This window comes from Aspergillus foveolatus (genome assembly GCF_047715535.1).
Source record: "Aspergillus foveolatus strain CBS 279.81 unplaced genomic scaffold BDW70scaffold_1, whole genome shotgun sequence".
NCBI classification, from domain to species: Eukaryota; Fungi; Ascomycota; class Eurotiomycetes; order Eurotiales; family Aspergillaceae; genus Aspergillus; species Aspergillus foveolatus.
Window position 1 is genome coordinate 644,639 of NW_027396065.1, and position 14,758 is coordinate 659,396.

The window sequence follows — 14,758 nt, forward strand, 5'->3', positions numbered from 1 at the left end:
GTGAAAAGAACTCATTGAATGAGGCGTACAATCAACAAAAAAATTGATCTCGCTCTCTATTTGAACTTTTCTAAATACATCAATACTTGCCTCTTGGGCAATCTTGCACCTTGTGCGCTTAATTTCGCATACATATATTCACGGGCCGATATTTTTCCGTACAACCTGAGGCCGCAGCCGCCAAAAAGATCCTGTCGGCCTCTATCCAGCACACCAGCCAACAGCCGGGACTCATCAGACAATTTGCGCCGCAACAATGCCTCCTAGGCTCCAGATACTCCCTCTGCATCTTCGCAGCTCTCTTTCCCGTCCCTCAACGATACCGCAACCATCGCAATTGCTGCTCTCCGTTCAGTCCCAAACCCGCAATGCACACATCTTAGCTTCCCTCTCCGATAACCCGGGGGCCTACAACAAGCGCATCCGACGAGGTCGCGGGCCTGCCTCGGGCAAGGGTAAGACCTCTGGAAGGGGTCATAAGGGTCAAGGGCAGCACGGAAAGGTTCCGGCGGGTTTCAACGGTGGGCAGACGCCTGATATTGTGGTGCATGGGGAGAGGGGATTTAAGAATATGTAGGCGCCTTTGCTCTTCATTTGCCTCATATCTGGTGAGTTACTGATGAGTTCCAGTTTCTCCCTCGACCTCGCCCCCGCCAACCTCGACCGCATCCAGGAATGGATTGACCAGGGCCGCATCGACCCCACAAAACCAATTACCGTCCGCGAACTCGCAAAGTCGCGGTGCATCCATAACCCCAAAGACGGCGTGAAACTGCTTGCCCGCGGCGTCAACGCTCCCACCACTACAGATATCACAACCCCTACCTCAAAAGCCGCGGAAGCACAGTCACCGTCCGACTCGGTGGAAGAAGCAACCGCAACCGCACCCGCATCCAACATTCTCAAACAGCCCATTCACCTCGTTGTCTCGCGCGCTTCAGCCGCCGCCATCGCGGCCGTCGAAGCAGCCGGCGGCTCCGTCACAACCCGCTTCTACACCAAGGCCTCCATCTCCCGGATCATGAAGCGCGAGACTCACCCCTTCGTTTCTGCATCCTGGGTTGCGGAAAGCGGAAACTCAGCACTCCACGCTGCTGCCGGCTTAGATTTCTCAGCAAACACGGCTGCGTCCGGGAACGCATTTTCGCAAGAGGCCAAGATCATGGCCGCTAAGGGATACAAGTACCGTCTGCCGGATCCGACCAACCGTAAAGATATTGAGTACTACCGTGATCCCGCGCACAGGGGTTACTTGAGTCATTTGCTCAAACCGCTTGAGGGACCGAGTTTGTTCTTCCGGTCGCCGGTGGAGAGGAAGACCGCGTCTGGCCCGAAGAAGGAGAAGGTTTTGCCGGAGAACAGACTTTGGTAGAGTTAGTTTATTACTGGATTTGCGCGTGGATGCCGATATTGATGAGGGTGAAGGATGGGTTGACCGTCCATGTCGGTTATTGATATGATTTGGCTATCGACTGAGGAATTGGTCCACTTGCATTGTAACTATGTGTATGTATACTAGGTTAGATATCTATTCTGTTCGACTATCATATTCCTGTTTCTCTTGAGTTCGTTTTGCTCCGCGAGCCATCTTACATACCTACTCGCAGGGCAGGTATTCCACGTCCTGTATATGGATATTGATCGTAATTACGCGCGGCAGCCTGACAAACCCTGATCAGTACTTAAATAACCTTGATTCGGAATGAAGAACTGAACCGATATCAGTCCGCTCATTCGCCTACATACTTACAACGGCAAGAGACGCATATATGTTGGCCATCAGGTGGTTAGGTTCCAACAAGGAACCCACTTGAGGGCAACCCTAATTCATACAGGGGCCATGAGTTGGGACACACCGCAACTGCGCTTTACAGCAAGGTATACCGGTGCAATCGCAATAAACCCTAGACATAAGCCGTGACTTGCCACGTTGGGTGTTTCTGGTAGGATCCGCTTGCTCTGCGTGTATACTACGCTTCGATATGGATATGTACTCCACATCTACCCCGTGCTACAGCCTATATCCACGCAGGTATGATATGGAAATATGGACAAAGTTTGCCTTTTCCAGAACCGGTGACTACTTGTTCTGCAGGATTACGGAGGAGGTACGTACGTAAGCAGCAAAGAGAGTCTGACGCAAAAGCACAGAAAAGGCAAGAGAGCGAGGTGCTACCGGGGGAGTTGAAGGGGTTCGCTGCTGTTACCCCAGATGCAGTAGCATGGATTGGAGTAGAAAAGACAACGGAGACAGGTTGGACCACTGGAGTTTCAGGATCTCGGCTGATTCTTGGGCTATGCAGTCACGCTTAGAACCTTTTATATGGGGTGGGATGCTCCGGGAGACTGAGAGATTGGAGTTGCATGCATGGGTTACTGATCATGGTCGTATTACCGAGCAGATAATTTGGTCGGCCCAGTCGGGTTAGTAATACAGAGGCGTTCTCAGGAGCGCAAATTGATCCAATTCCAGTAGTGAGTACTGTAAGAGGTAGGCGAGTTGCCGTTATACGCATTACGCATAGAACCCGGTTGGAATGATAATGGTTGAGTCAACTCTAAGCACAACAGCTTGAGTGCGATGCTATCTCTGCGCTGCAAAAGGGCCATCTTAGGAAAGCAATGAACGAGTTAATGTCTCAAGATAGTGAATTCATAACCTGAGCCATAATCGGAGCATAATCGGAGCCATATATTTCTTGAAATGCTGTCCTGTACTGTACTGGATGCAAGGCGTAGGAGAGGAATTTAGTAGTCATGCTTGCATGCATATTGTATACTCCCATGGAACCCTTCGTTATTGACGGAGAGTGATGCCGCAGAGATAGACTGAATAGACTGACCAGTCGTTTGAGTACGCCTGGATGTCCGGTTGCCGTACAAAACAATAATAGGAAAGCCATCTAACAACAGGGAACCGGCTCAGTAACCTGTCTGGTTTGGGTAGCATGCTGTTTCGGCGGGGCATAGCATGAGACATCTGCAGGCCAGATTGCAATGTGATCTCGGAGCTTTGCATAGAGACGGATGAGAGACAAGGATTATGAATCAACGAGGAACATATAGCGTTTGAGAATCCTGATCTTGGCTTGTGCAACACCAGAGTGAAGGATTCTCATATGTCATACACTCGTTGCGATGTCTGAGGTGACTGCCTATGCCTGGGCATATGATGCGTACGCAGATAGCGCGAGCATTGGGGGATCATGTCATGAACTGGCTCTTTTACAAACGTGCTTGAATGTTGCCTCGGTTTAAGGGCATGCTGTCAGGTACCTACTTAGAGCAAGATATTTAGAGCATGGCGGGGGCATTGTCGACTCAAGATTGTAAAATCTGGATATCAGTACACGACTCTACCTGGGGTTAATCTTCGACAATGATGGCAAGCCGCACAACGGCTCTCAATCAGGTATTGCCAACAAGAATATGCTGTTTTGCTTGCACTAATGACCTGCACTAATGACCACCCCTATCTCCCCTCCCCCCTCCCCCCAGCAGCACTCATGCTTGCCACTGCACCGCCCCCCGGTTCCTCTGGGCGTGGAAAGAAGTACCTTCAAATGTTCGAGGTACGGCGTGGCAAAAACCGTCCTGCTGATAGATGTCGGAGCCACATCCAAAAGAGCACACAGAATCAAGGCATCTCAGGAAGCCGTCGATGACGGGTGCTTAGCCACCACCGTAAGTTCAGTAGGCGGGAAACGACCTAGAGCCAGCAGTATGGGAGCCAATCATCGAAACTATCGGGTGCACATAATGAATAGCATACCCATCAACAACACGGTAGCTACTACTGGGAGCAGCCCATTCGTGAAAATGAGGAAGTCATCAGGGTAGAGTGTTCGGACCGAGGCTTCCAGCCACGAGATGACGCCAAAATGGAGGGACCCGGATCATTCCTGAGGCTCGGCGGATCTCGCAAAATTCCCCAGATCCTGGTGGTGGATTTTCTTGCATGTTTTTGCAGGCCGAGCCTAGGACCAGGCTATTGGGATTTGGAGAGCGCTGTGGATGCGGGAGATCCCGGCGCCTTCGGGAATGACCGTAGGGGAAGCTCGGCTGACTCAGCAGACGGTCGGCATACCGACACAGAAATTCACAGAGTTGGAGAAGTTCTCCTCACGGCCACCGTCGGACTGGTGAGGGGAAGGCTGGTACTATTATTGGATCTTTGAATTTTAAAGGAGATGATTGAGCTCATGCCTTTCCTCTGGCAGTTCAACTGACGTTGCAGCTATCGCTACATTACCCGCCTGCCCTTGAGAATGATAGGCGGAGATAGCGCCGAATGCGTGCTTATTTTCTCCTCACTGAGCAAGTTCCACGGGATCTGGACTAGAGCTCATGGTCGACTCGTAGTTTCCCCTCACGGAGCCCGTCGGGTCTTCTCCAATTCTTTCTTTCTTTGTCGCTCAAGTCGCCGACGGTGCAAAAAGCGAGCAGTGGAGCCTGCCAACCAACGACGGCAAAATCCCGAGTCGAGCACACACCGGCGACCCCAAAACAGCTCGGGCGGCCTCTATCAATGCTGGCAGGGAAAACCTTGATTTTTGATTTTTGATTTTTTTTTTTTTTTTTTTATTTCCAATCCTTGAATTCTGAATCATCATACTTTCAGATTATCGTCCACCCGCTTTCCGTCCTACAACCTCCTCTCCTCTCTCTCACCCTCCCTTTCCCTGTCCTTCGCGACTACAGCCTCACAATGGTTGGAAGTACGCTGGCTATGCGGTCAAACGCCATGCAATTGTCGTCGCTGTCGCGCAGGTCGCTCACGACGCGGTCGCCCGTCCAGGCTCTGCGGTCATCGCAATCGCTGAGTCTCCGTACTGCTCGTCGTCCCTATTCCGACGCAGCACCTCTCCCAGCTCCCAAACCCAAGAAGCGATTCCGATTCCTGCGCTGGACGTGGCGTCTAACCTTGTTGGCTGGTGTTGGTCTGGCCGGCAATCTCGCTTACAGCATCTACGACCAACGTCACCCGATCGAGCAATTCGTACCTGATCCCAGCAAGAAGACTCTTGTGATTCTCGGTAGGTTCGCATCGTGTTCTGCTATCGCGCATGCGTAAAGCTCGAAAAGTAAAGCGTTGAACTCGACTAATTCGGTGCCGCTAGGAACTGGATGGGGATCCGTTTCTCTTCTCAAAAAGCTCGACACAGAAAACTACAATGTCATCGTCATCTCGCCCCGTAACTACTTCCTTTTCACTCCTCTACTGCCTTCATGCACAACTGGCCAGGTCGAGCACCGCTCTATCATGGAGCCCATCCGAAGTATCCTCCGCCACAAGAAAGCCCACGTCAAGTTCTACGAAGCCGAGGCCACCAAGGTCGACTATGAGAAGCGCATTGTGTACATTAGTGATGACTCGGAAATCAAGGGCGACATCTCCCACACCGAGGTTCCCTTTGACATGCTTGTCATGGGTGTTGGTGCGGAAAACGCTACTTTTGGTGCGTGAATGGTCTGATTGCTATCGAGAAGCCTAAACTGACCGCAGATCGCAGGTATCAAGGGTGTCAAGGAGAACTCTTGCTTCCTGAAGGAGGTTGGCGATGCCCAGAGGATCCGCAAGCGCATCATGGACTGTGTTGAGACTGCCATGTTCAAGGATCAGTCTGAGGAGGAGATCAAGCGTCTTTTGCACATGGTTGTCGTCGGTGGCGGCCCGACCGGTGTTGAATTCGCTGGTGAGCTGCAGGACTTTTTCGAGCACGATCTGAGGAAGTGGGTTCCTGAGATCCAGGAGAACTTCCGCGTCACCCTCGTTGAAGCTCTGCCCAACGTGCTTCCTATGTTCTCCAAACAGCTGATCGACTACACGGAATCGACCTTCAAGGAGGAATCCATCACGATCCGCACGAAGACGATGGTCAAGAACGTCACAGACAAGTATATCGAAGCCGAGGTCACCAAGCCCGATGGGACCAAGGAGCTCGAGACCATTCCCTACGGTCTGCTTGTTTGGGCTACCGGTAACGCTATCCGTCCCATCGTTCGCGACCTTATGAGCCAGCTCCCCGCCCAGAAGAACTCGCGTCGTGGTCTTGCCGTCAACGAATACCTTGTCGTGAATGGTACTGAGAATGTCTGGGCTGTCGGAGACTGTGCCATCACCAACTACGCCCCTACCGCCCAGGTTGCCAGTCAGGAGGGCGCTTTCCTCGCCCGCCTTTTCAACACCATGGCCAAGACTGAGGCCATCGAGAAGGAGTTACAGAGACTATCTGAAGCTCAATCAGCTGCCAAGAGTGACGAAGAGCGCAACAAGATCTTCGACGAAATTCGTGATCACCAGCGCCAGCTGCGGCGAACCAAGCAAATCGGGCCCTTCCAATACTCCCACCAGGGAAGCCTGGCCTACATTGGAAAGGAGCGTGCAGTTGCAGATATCAGCTGGCTGAGCGGCAACATCGCAAGCGGTGGAACTATGACCTATCTCTTCTGGCGTAGTGCTTATCTTAGCATGTGCTTCAGCAGTAAGTATCCAGTTTGCTTCAGTTGGTCGCAATCCATTAATTTCAAAACTAACCGGCATTCTCATCTAGCCCGCAATCGTGTCCTCGTTGCCCTCGACTGGGTCAAGGCCAGGCTCTTTGGTCGTGACGTGTCTCGCGAGTAATTTGTCTCTGCTGCCACCACCAGCAGCACCTAGAATTGGGTGCTAGGACCATGTACAACAATAAATACGCCCCTACTTTTTATGACCTTCCGAGCGCGACACCACATTTTTCTCCGAACAATAATCTTTCTTTCCTTTTCCCTTGCTCCAGTTAACGCCGCGCGGCCTCTATGACCTTTCTTACTGAACCGAGCTTTCCGCCCGGTTTATCTCGATATCCCCGTCTCCTGATCATCATTATCCTCCTCGTCAAACATTCCGATATTCCTTCGTGGTTGCCGATAAGCCATGAACTACCCACCAAAAATAAACTTGCTCTAATCGGGATAGAACGGACCCGCTACTCGTTCCCGTTCTGTCTTTTACTGCAGAGCCTTCCACTGTATGATTGGCCACTGATAGACTTGGTTGTCGGTTTGCGCATAGACTTGATTGTTTTTTTTTCTCTTTTTTGTTCCAATTCTGTTTTCCTTTCCTTTCTTGAGTTTGAGGCTCGGTGTGGGGATTCAATTCGTATTCGCCAAATTAACAGGTAACAGTAACGTATTTCCTTTCCTGTTCTAAATATCATCTGGTATCATATTCACTGTTGCTCGATTTTTTCCCCCGGTGCTATAGTGTACGTGTATCTGTGTTGTATTATTATCATATCTGCTACTTTAGGAGTCATTAGCCAGGTAGTTGCTTGACCATTACTATTCATTGATCACCACTGACTGCCACCTAAGCATATTCCTAACTTTTTTCAGCTCTTCATAGCATGGTATCGCGGTACAGATACAAGTCCTCAAGTGCATCAACGGAGTTTGGTTCGTGTACCCTTCGCTATAAATTGAGCACAATGGACGTAATGTGCTTGGGTCGAGTTGAGGATAAAAGAAGCAAGACGGGAAAAGTAGGAAAAGAGGAACACGCCCTTATAGTTTCTGTTGACAATAGTATCACGCCTTCTCCAACCTATTATGAATGAGTGAGGTTTATCTTTTCAGTTTGGTTACATACAGGAGAGGAGCAAAGCATGAACGCTTGGTGTCAGGACGATGTATGCATGCATGTACAAATGACCCAAGAACGTGCACGGGAATTCTAAAAATTAAGTATGCGCGTAGTGGTAACGGGATGAAACTCCCCAACAGTCTCTCATTGACTGGGCTTGATCAAAAGATATTCCAACCCCTCCCTCTCTCACTCTTCCCACTACCACCCAAAGGCCTCTCCCTATCCGAACCCCTAGCCTTCCCTGCTCCACGCCCATCAAGCTGCCGAATACTCTCTATCTTCTGCAAGGCGAGTTCCAGAAGCTCCTTTTTACGGATAACGTCCAGATGACGACGGATGCGCGGATCCTCGCGCGCAAAGCGCTCAACCTCTGCATCAGACAGATGGCGGCCAAGACGCATGTCTAGCTCGCGGGGGAAATTGTAATAGAATTCAGAGAGGAGCTCGACGTTCAGGAAGAGGACGGCAGTGGAGGTGAGTTTGTCCGCGACGACGTCAAGGAAGACTTCGGGGCAGTAGTATTTGTTATTTTTGGTAGCGCATTGTTTGGACCGGATGGCAAGAAGCCGCATCTTTAGGATGTCGGCGCGGTCGCGGAGGAAGACGCCCTCCCGGCCTGGAGATTTGTTAGTGGTTGGTCGAAGGTTCAAGTAAAGGGGAAGGACGTACCTCGTGCTATGAGGGATGCACTAAAGCCGCCTGCACCGCCAGAGCCGTCGCCGTCAAGGATAACTTCTCCTTTCCGGACTTTGTCAATGAAGGAGATGACATCCTTGAGTTTTCTCTTTCCGACGTTGTCTTCGACGTTTTTTAATGCCGCTTCACAGGCTCTCAGTTCCTCTTTCAGCGTTTTACTAATATTTTCCCGCCCTTTAGTCCACTCAGGATCTTCAACTTCGATCTCATACTTGTATGGTTTGATGCAGTTCTCGACCTGGTCGCTGGTGCTAAAAAACCGGTCATTGAGGATACTGTTGCAGGCATCGCCAATCTGTTTTTGAGCATAAGGGTGGGCGGCAAAGGTAGAGTTGGCGATGAGACGCTCAACATGGCTTTGGATCGCATTCGCCACAACGGTTGTAGCAAGTCGGCCAATTCCAAGCTTTGTGAGAGACGACGTCGAGGCGTCGAGCTTGCGGTGCCAGTATAGCGACTCCGGATCCGCCTTGGGCAGATCGCTAAGAGGGTCTGGCTCAGCCATGGGGGGCGTCAGGTCGTCAATTGGCCGGTTCCAATATCTCTGCGCCAGGATGTCCATAACGCGCTGGTCCAACTCGGCCTTTAGCATTTCCCGGACCTGGGGACGGCCAAAGCTTTCGGCAAATGCTTTAAAGGAATGCTTGAAGCCATCAAGGCTCTCAGCAAGGTATGACTCTGCGCTAAGAGGTCGGTCATTGTACTGGACCTTGAACTCGTAAGTCGCTTCCTCTAGTTCCTGACTGATGGCATCCCTAGTACCCGCTAGACTTGATGCCATTGTTTGTTCAAGAACGTGCATTAGTTTTTTCTGTAAAGTCGAGACACCCACGGAAACGCCTGACTCAGCGCCGAATTCTGTTGGGTGCGCTGAAAAGTAAGCATTCTCATTCTTTAGGATTGCGCTCGTGATGTTTCCACTTCCCCTGGAGAATAGAGCATTGGTTTGGGGAATGCGAGAGACCACCCCCACGTAACCAAGACGAAGAGGGTATTTTTTATCTGACAAGATATTAAGCCCTCTTTCCGGATCAACAAGGTCCATCTTCGTAATCACACCAATCGTCCTTTCGCCCCTAGGGTCGACTCGGCGACTTGCCCGCAGAGCAGTGGAGTTGGCCAGATCAACATCAGCGGCGGAGATGGCGAGGATAACGTTCGGTGGCTGAATATACCTGTCGCAAAGGTCCGCAATCTTCTGCTTCAACTCTGGTGGCTGATCGTGTCCGGAAACCTGAATGTATCCCGGAAGGTCAATGAGAGATAAATCGGGAACGTTCGGCGAGTAAATTTGGAGCTGGATTGGGTCGTCGGAAACGCAGTCCTTTTCAGGCACGGCCAAATTAAGATCAGTCAACGTCCGCTGGATCTGTGAAAAGTCGGTGATCTTCCCCAGTCCAAGAGCAGGAAACTCTCCATATTCTGCTTGCGCATTTGGTGTGTTGATAAGCGTGAGTTCGATTGGACGTCGAGTAACCATATTTGAACCCTTTGGAAGGAACTCATGTCCAACTATAGCTTCAAGGACAGAGCTTTTCCCAGAAGACTGCGAGCCAATGACCACGATGGAGGGCAGAGTCAGAGTACCCGACTGGCCGACTGACTGGAGGATGTTCCGAATCTCAATCATCTTCCGAGTGAGCAGCATCATCTGGTCATTCTCCGCATCCCTTCTGGCCGTAATATCGTCATCCTCCTGCCCAAAGACGGTCCCAACAGCAGCACCTGCAGCAGCGACACCTGTCCGGCTCTCTTTCGGTGATTGTCCACCACCGCCGCTAGACGAGCCGCCATCCTGCGAATTCTGGTCAAGCCGTAGGATTTTCTGTAACCACTCGGGTGCCTCGATGTCCTCTGTGGATTTCTGCCACCCTCGTTGCGTCTGTTCAGCGACGCTTTGTATCCCCTGGAACAGTCCCGACGCAGCATCACTCGCTGTCTCCCCCGCGCGTTTAAACACGTCTATCGCGTAGTTGCCCGCCTCTACAACCGAACCGTTAGCTTGCTAGACTTTCTCGAAAATGGGACTGCACATACGTGTAGCCTGATACTGAAAATACGCCAATCCAGCGACCATCGCACCCCCAAACATCGCAGGCACCCTCAACAGCTTCACTGCAAGCTTCGGCAGAATCCGCGCGAAAGAGATTGCCCGCACAGCGGGCACATTGTTATGGATGGAGTTTGCCCCAACAGGCCAAGCGCGACCGCGCAGTGCAGCACCGCTTTCAGCTCGCAGGAGGCCACCCGTCCGCGCGGCGGCGTTGTGGACATGGCGCGATAAAAGACCATTCCGCAGGAGCGGAACAAGACGGTGCGAGAGGATCCTCCCGCTCATGGTTGCTGAAGACTCATACACGTGTAGTCGGGTGGATCGAGTAGGACGCTGTCATTTCCGGGCTAGCTGCCGCGACTGGTCAAGTAGGTGAATTGGTGATTTAAAGATGGAAAATAGGACAGGGAAGGACGTCATTATCGTCGCCGGGGTTCGAGATTGGGTCGGACAATCTGGAAGGCGGAGATCCCGTGACCTTGCGCGAATAGCCGCTTCGTCGACCGTATTTACACAAATGAGTCACGTGTGCGTATGAAAACTGACGTGATTGTTGTCGGACAAAGCAAAACAGGGGGGAATTTTCTTTGTTCTAAATATTGTCTCTGGAATCTGGCTTGGTCTGCTCAGTTAAGTGTCTCTCTGACTTTGTTGTTGTGTCTGGCTAGAGAAATATTTGCCGCAGGTGACGAAGCTGATCTTCTTCACCGTCTGTGACCGCCGATTTGCATAGTAACAAGAGCTGCAATACTTCTCTCTTCCTGGACCTACCGGACGTCTAGCTACTGTGAAGACCTTTAGAATATATATTCCAGGGCTGCGTGTACTCAATCGACTATGTGTCGCTTTCTAGTAAGTCAATCTAGCATTTTCAGAAACCAAAATCTAACATTTCTCTAGGTGTATAAGGGCAGACATGAAATCCGTCTCAGCAAGCTAGTCACAGAGCCTAGCCATTCCATCTTGACACAGTCCTACGACTCACGCTTGAGACTTGTAAGCCTACCAGCGCCATCTGTTAGGCTGTGCCCTGATTGAGCAGAGTCATTCGCACTTCCCACTCATACTTGTCCAATTCATATCTTGGGGAGTCTATCTAACCAAGCAATAGGACAACCGCCGCCCTGTAAATGGCGACGGCTTCGGCGTAGGCTTCTATACAGACCCCAAGCTGGGTCCAGAGCCCTGCATATTCACGTCAACCCTGCCAGCCTGGAACTGCGAGAACCTGGAACGGCTTGCCTCAAAGACCTGCTCGAACCTGATTTTTGCGCACGTCCGCGCAACAACAGAAGGCACCCTCTCCGACACAAACTGTCACCCGTTCCAGCACAACACGCTCATGTGGATGCACAACGGCGGCATCGGTGGATGGCACTACATCAAGCGTGCCCTCGCCGATTCACTTGCGGACAAGTGGTATCTCGGCGTGAAGGGCGGGACAGATAGCGAGTGGGCATTCGCGTTATTCTTAGACCTCCTAGCGAAAGAGGGTGTTGACCCGAGCTGTGATCCTGGCCCTGAGGGTTTCGGACAGGCATTATTACGAAAAGTGATGGTGAAGACGATCGCAAAGATCAACGAGTTCATCAAGGATATTCCAAATCGGCATAATGTGCCCGAAACGCTGGAGACGAGGAGCCTGTTAAATTTTGCTGTGACGGATGGACATACGGTTGTCTGCACGCGGTATATTAGTTCTAAGACGGATGAGCCGGCAAGTCTGTATTTCTCGTCTGGGACTAAGTGGAAGGAGGGAAAGGTGAAAGGGCATTTTAAAATGGAAAGACATGATAAGGGAGCGGATATAGTTCTGGTGGCCAGTGAGCCGATTACGTTTGAGAGACGTGAGTTACCTACTCATCTACTTCCCTTGTTCTTTTGCATTCTTTTTTACTTACGCGAGATCCTAGACAACTGGGTCTCTGTCCCGGCAAACTCGATTGTCACGATACACAAGCAAACCGTGCTTCTTCACCCGATTTTAGACGAATACTACAACGAGGATTCAAACCACGATCGTTCCTCGTGCTATGCCGTCTCAAAGGGCCTTGTCAGCACAGGCCCAGGAACGACGGTTCAGCCGCAGGGCACAGATACTCACCCCAAACCCGACATCGGCATTAGTGATCCCCGGCTGGAGCCCGAGGCCAATGGAGGAATGCCGAGAAGTCAGCTTAAGGCAACGAATCAGTGTGCCCTGTCCCATTGATGGGCAACTAAATATATGTAGTTTTGAGCGTTTGCAAGGCTTATGGAGTCATTGGCGTGATGTTGCTATACCGGGTAAGACTAGTCCAATCAGCCCTTTTGGTGTTATTATATAGGTCGGCACGTTCATTGCAGTAGGTAGGTTTATCGGAGTATAAGAATGTTCTTCATTAGGTCATGTGTCATCCCCCGTTATATTGGCATGCTTGAAGTACTTCATGCCCACCCATGCAATTATAACCCATACCCATGACATGACCGCCGTCAGTACAATGAGCGCAGGATAATACCCAACAATGGGAAGGGTTGGGTCATCTTCCAACTCAGGGGGCGCGTAAGGAGTCTCCCCAACATCCCAAGCCCAACTCCAAACACCAAAGCAACTCCCCATCCCCACAACAAAGACCAGCCAGGTCACTATCAAGATTATCCAGCCCCACCACTCGGTCTCCGAGTAATCCCAGCTCATCGCCTCCTGGCTGCCAGTAATGTCGACCGCGTGCGTTGCGAGAGGCGATTTGGCGCGATGAGCAGTCCTGTACTTCTGATCCGCTTGCAGTGAGTAGTATGAGTCTGTGCTAGATGATGGAGTCGGAAGGTGCAAGCCTGCAGCCCCGCTGTTGCTCGAGGTATTGGAGGAACTGTGAAACGCGGAAGGGGCAGTGTCCGCATTTTTTGAGGGAAAAGAAACGATGTCTTCATCATCAGTGGTAACATCATCGCAGAGCTTATTCTCCTTGGATCGAATGGACTGGATATGTTGCGGTGTCGAGGCAGAGAGCTTCCGACTCCGTTGGGGTGCGTCCATCAGCGTCCAGCTTGAAGTCGAAGTACTACTCTCCCCAAGTCTCTCCCGGCTCGACGGCTGACTGTGTATAAATCCATCACTAGACGTGGCTGGATCGCCGAAAGATTTCATCCGAGTATGTGTAGGTATAGGTGGCGGCGTAAGTTGTTGCTGCTGCGCTCGCGATTGAACCTGGTGTTGGTCGACAATCTCCCCACGAACGTCTACACCCTGTCTACCGGCCTTCTTATCTCGATAATCAAACCGCGTGCCGAGCAGAGCTGTCTTCCTTAAAGAGCCTCTCCTCCTTCGCGTCCTCCTATGTTGCGGCGCGGTAGAGATGGGCCTTCCGCCTCGTAACCCGGACCCCAGATCATCACGGTCGTCGTCTGCCTCGAGGCTGGAGTGGCCTCGACCCGAAGGATTCTGGCTAGCCTGCATCATGCGTAAAAATGAAAGCCGCGAGAGCAACGAGCCCGAGGAGCTGCGCTTGTGTCCGCTGTTTGCGCTTCCAGACCGCGTTCGCCCGGAGGCCTGGCCTTCATTGTCAGAGGACGGTGCCGTAGCCTTCCTGTCGATTGCATCTTCCATTGACCAGGTGGCCCTAATATCGTGTCTGCGAGTCCATCCACATCTATATGTGACAAGTGAGATGAGCGCGTGAAGGAGGTTTGGACTTTGGTATGTTAAGAGTCAGGGGCAGAATAGGGGAGTGGACCATAGGCGGTCACACTACTGATGCCTCCCCGCAGCTTCCCCAACTCGGCGGGGAGATGCCCTAAATGTGGCCACAAGGATTTAACTTGATTTGCGTATTCAGCGCAGAGATATAGTGGATTGTAATGACTGAGATATTGATTATATAACAATCTGAAGCTTCCGGGGTATACTTAAGACTAGAAGATAAAAGACATGGAAGATCTATAACGCCTATCATAAGTAACGATGGAAAAAGAGAAAAATTTGAGTCGCTAGTTAGACAAAGAAAAAGGCTGGTTGAAGAAGAAGCACTATCAGACAGAAACAACCGGCCTTCCCAAGACCACTTGTACATACGAAAAGAATACGATACAGATCAAAGACAATTTAAGCAGATACAAGGTCCAAAACGGGCTCAGCCATGTGTGGAACAGAAGGAAGTACTTTTAGTTTATTCCGCAGGACGCTTGAATCCGAAGCCCAAGAAGCTTAGCTCTGATCGAAGTAGTGCAGTATCGTTCAAAGAAAGAGCAGAGGAAATTTGGCAACAATGTGGACTTGGGGTATTGGTGCACGAGAACACACAGATTTCATATTTCAGAAAACAAGACAATTCGAGAATGGGATATGGCGCTCGGGGATCCAGTTGAGAATCATCAAGAAGCACAAGCAGGAGTACCAGAAC

At 51.1% G+C, this 14,758-nt stretch overlaps 6 protein-coding genes across 6 annotated transcripts; 3 read left to right on the top strand and 3 right to left on the bottom strand.

Annotated features, from left to right (window-relative positions):
* Positions 1 to 224: 224 nt before the first annotated feature.
* Positions 225 to 1,528, top strand: BDW70DRAFT_125821 (mitochondrial 54S ribosomal protein uL15m). Its single transcript, XM_073734970.1, has 2 exons — positions 225 to 573; positions 631 to 1,528. Exons 1-2 carry the CDS (start codon positions 257 to 259, stop codon positions 1,370 to 1,372), a joined length of 1,059 nt encoding a protein of 352 aa, XP_073601148.1. The 5' UTR covers positions 225 to 256; the 3' UTR covers positions 1,373 to 1,528.
* A 1,108-nt stretch (positions 1,529 to 2,636) lies between these two features.
* On the bottom strand, positions 2,637 to 2,908 carry BDW70DRAFT_125822 (uncharacterized protein; the record flags this gene model as incomplete). Its single annotated transcript, XM_073734971.1, has 1 exon — positions 2,637 to 2,908. Exon 1 carries the CDS (start codon positions 2,901 to 2,903, stop codon positions 2,640 to 2,642), a length of 264 nt encoding a protein of 87 aa, XP_073601149.1. The 5' UTR covers positions 2,904 to 2,908.
* Positions 2,909 to 4,596: 1,688 nt separating this feature from the next.
* Positions 4,597 to 7,340, top strand: BDW70DRAFT_125823 (alternative NADH-dehydrogenase). Its single transcript, XM_073734972.1, has 4 exons — positions 4,597 to 5,036; positions 5,121 to 5,459; positions 5,514 to 6,485; positions 6,555 to 7,340. Exons 1-4 carry the CDS (start codon positions 4,709 to 4,711, stop codon positions 6,626 to 6,628), a joined length of 1,713 nt encoding a protein of 570 aa, XP_073601150.1. The 5' UTR covers positions 4,597 to 4,708; the 3' UTR covers positions 6,629 to 7,340.
* A 60-nt stretch (positions 7,341 to 7,400) lies between these two features.
* BDW70DRAFT_2735 (dynamin-related GTPase MGM1) lies at positions 7,401 to 10,759 on the bottom strand. The gene is made up of 3 exons (XM_073743651.1): positions 10,361 to 10,759; positions 8,297 to 10,306; positions 7,401 to 8,243 (listed from the first exon to the last, which is right to left on the bottom strand). The coding sequence occupies exons 1-3, from the start codon at positions 10,659 to 10,661 to the stop codon at positions 7,786 to 7,788; spliced, it is 2,769 nt and encodes a 922-aa protein (XP_073601151.1). The 5' UTR covers positions 10,662 to 10,759; the 3' UTR covers positions 7,401 to 7,785.
* Positions 10,760 to 10,953: 194 nt separating this feature from the next.
* BDW70DRAFT_2753 (glutamine amidotransferase subunit DUG3) lies at positions 10,954 to 12,730 on the top strand. Its single transcript, XM_073743663.1, has 4 exons — positions 10,954 to 11,228; positions 11,277 to 11,372; positions 11,488 to 12,223; positions 12,290 to 12,730. Exons 1-4 carry the CDS (start codon positions 11,214 to 11,216, stop codon positions 12,586 to 12,588), a joined length of 1,146 nt encoding a protein of 381 aa, XP_073601152.1. The 5' UTR covers positions 10,954 to 11,213; the 3' UTR covers positions 12,589 to 12,730.
* Positions 12,731 to 12,736: 6 nt separating this feature from the next.
* BDW70DRAFT_125828 (PIG-Y family protein) lies at positions 12,737 to 14,043 on the bottom strand. The gene has a single exon (XM_073734973.1). It carries the CDS (start codon positions 13,963 to 13,965, stop codon positions 12,763 to 12,765), a length of 1,203 nt encoding a protein of 400 aa, XP_073601153.1. The 5' UTR covers positions 13,966 to 14,043; the 3' UTR covers positions 12,737 to 12,762.
* Positions 14,044 to 14,758: the final 715 nt, after the last annotated feature.

Excerpts from the sequence above, each read along its gene's own strand:
- BDW70DRAFT_125821 (XM_073734970.1), top strand. The coding sequence starts at position 257 with ATGCCTCCTAGGCTCCAGATACTCCCTCTGCATCTTCGCAGCTCTCTT. Across the intron at positions 574-630 it reads GAGAGGGGATTTAAGAATAT|TTTCTCCCTCGACCTCGCCC; the intron begins GTAGGCGCCTTT and ends GATGAGTTCCAG.
- BDW70DRAFT_125823 (XM_073734972.1), top strand. The coding sequence starts at position 4,709 with ATGGTTGGAAGTACGCTGGCTATGCGGTCAAACGCCATGCAATTGTCG. Across the intron at positions 5,037-5,120 it reads GAAGACTCTTGTGATTCTCG|GAACTGGATGGGGATCCGTT; the intron begins GTAGGTTCGCAT and ends CGGTGCCGCTAG. Across the intron at positions 6,486-6,554 it reads TCTTAGCATGTGCTTCAGCA|CCCGCAATCGTGTCCTCGTT; the intron begins GTAAGTATCCAG and ends ATTCTCATCTAG.
- BDW70DRAFT_2735 (XM_073743651.1), bottom strand. The coding sequence starts at position 10,661 with ATGAGCGGGAGGATCCTCTCGCACCGTCTTGTTCCGCTCCTGCGGAAT. Across the intron at positions 10,307-10,360 it reads TTTTCAGTATCAGGCTACAC|AGGCGGGCAACTACGCGATA; the intron begins GTATGTGCAGTC and ends GTTCGGTTGTAG. Across the intron at positions 8,244-8,296 it reads TGCATCCCTCATAGCACGAG|GCCGGGAGGGCGTCTTCCTC; the intron begins GTACGTCCTTCC and ends ACAAATCTCCAG.
- BDW70DRAFT_2753 (XM_073743663.1), top strand. Across the intron at positions 11,373-11,487 it reads ACGACTCACGCTTGAGACTT|GACAACCGCCGCCCTGTAAA; the intron begins GTAAGCCTACCA and ends ACCAAGCAATAG. Across the intron at positions 12,224-12,289 it reads GCCGATTACGTTTGAGAGAC|ACAACTGGGTCTCTGTCCCG; the intron begins GTGAGTTACCTA and ends GCGAGATCCTAG.
- BDW70DRAFT_125828 (XM_073734973.1), bottom strand. The coding sequence starts at position 13,965 with ATGGAAGATGCAATCGACAGGAAGGCTACGGCACCGTCCTCTGACAAT.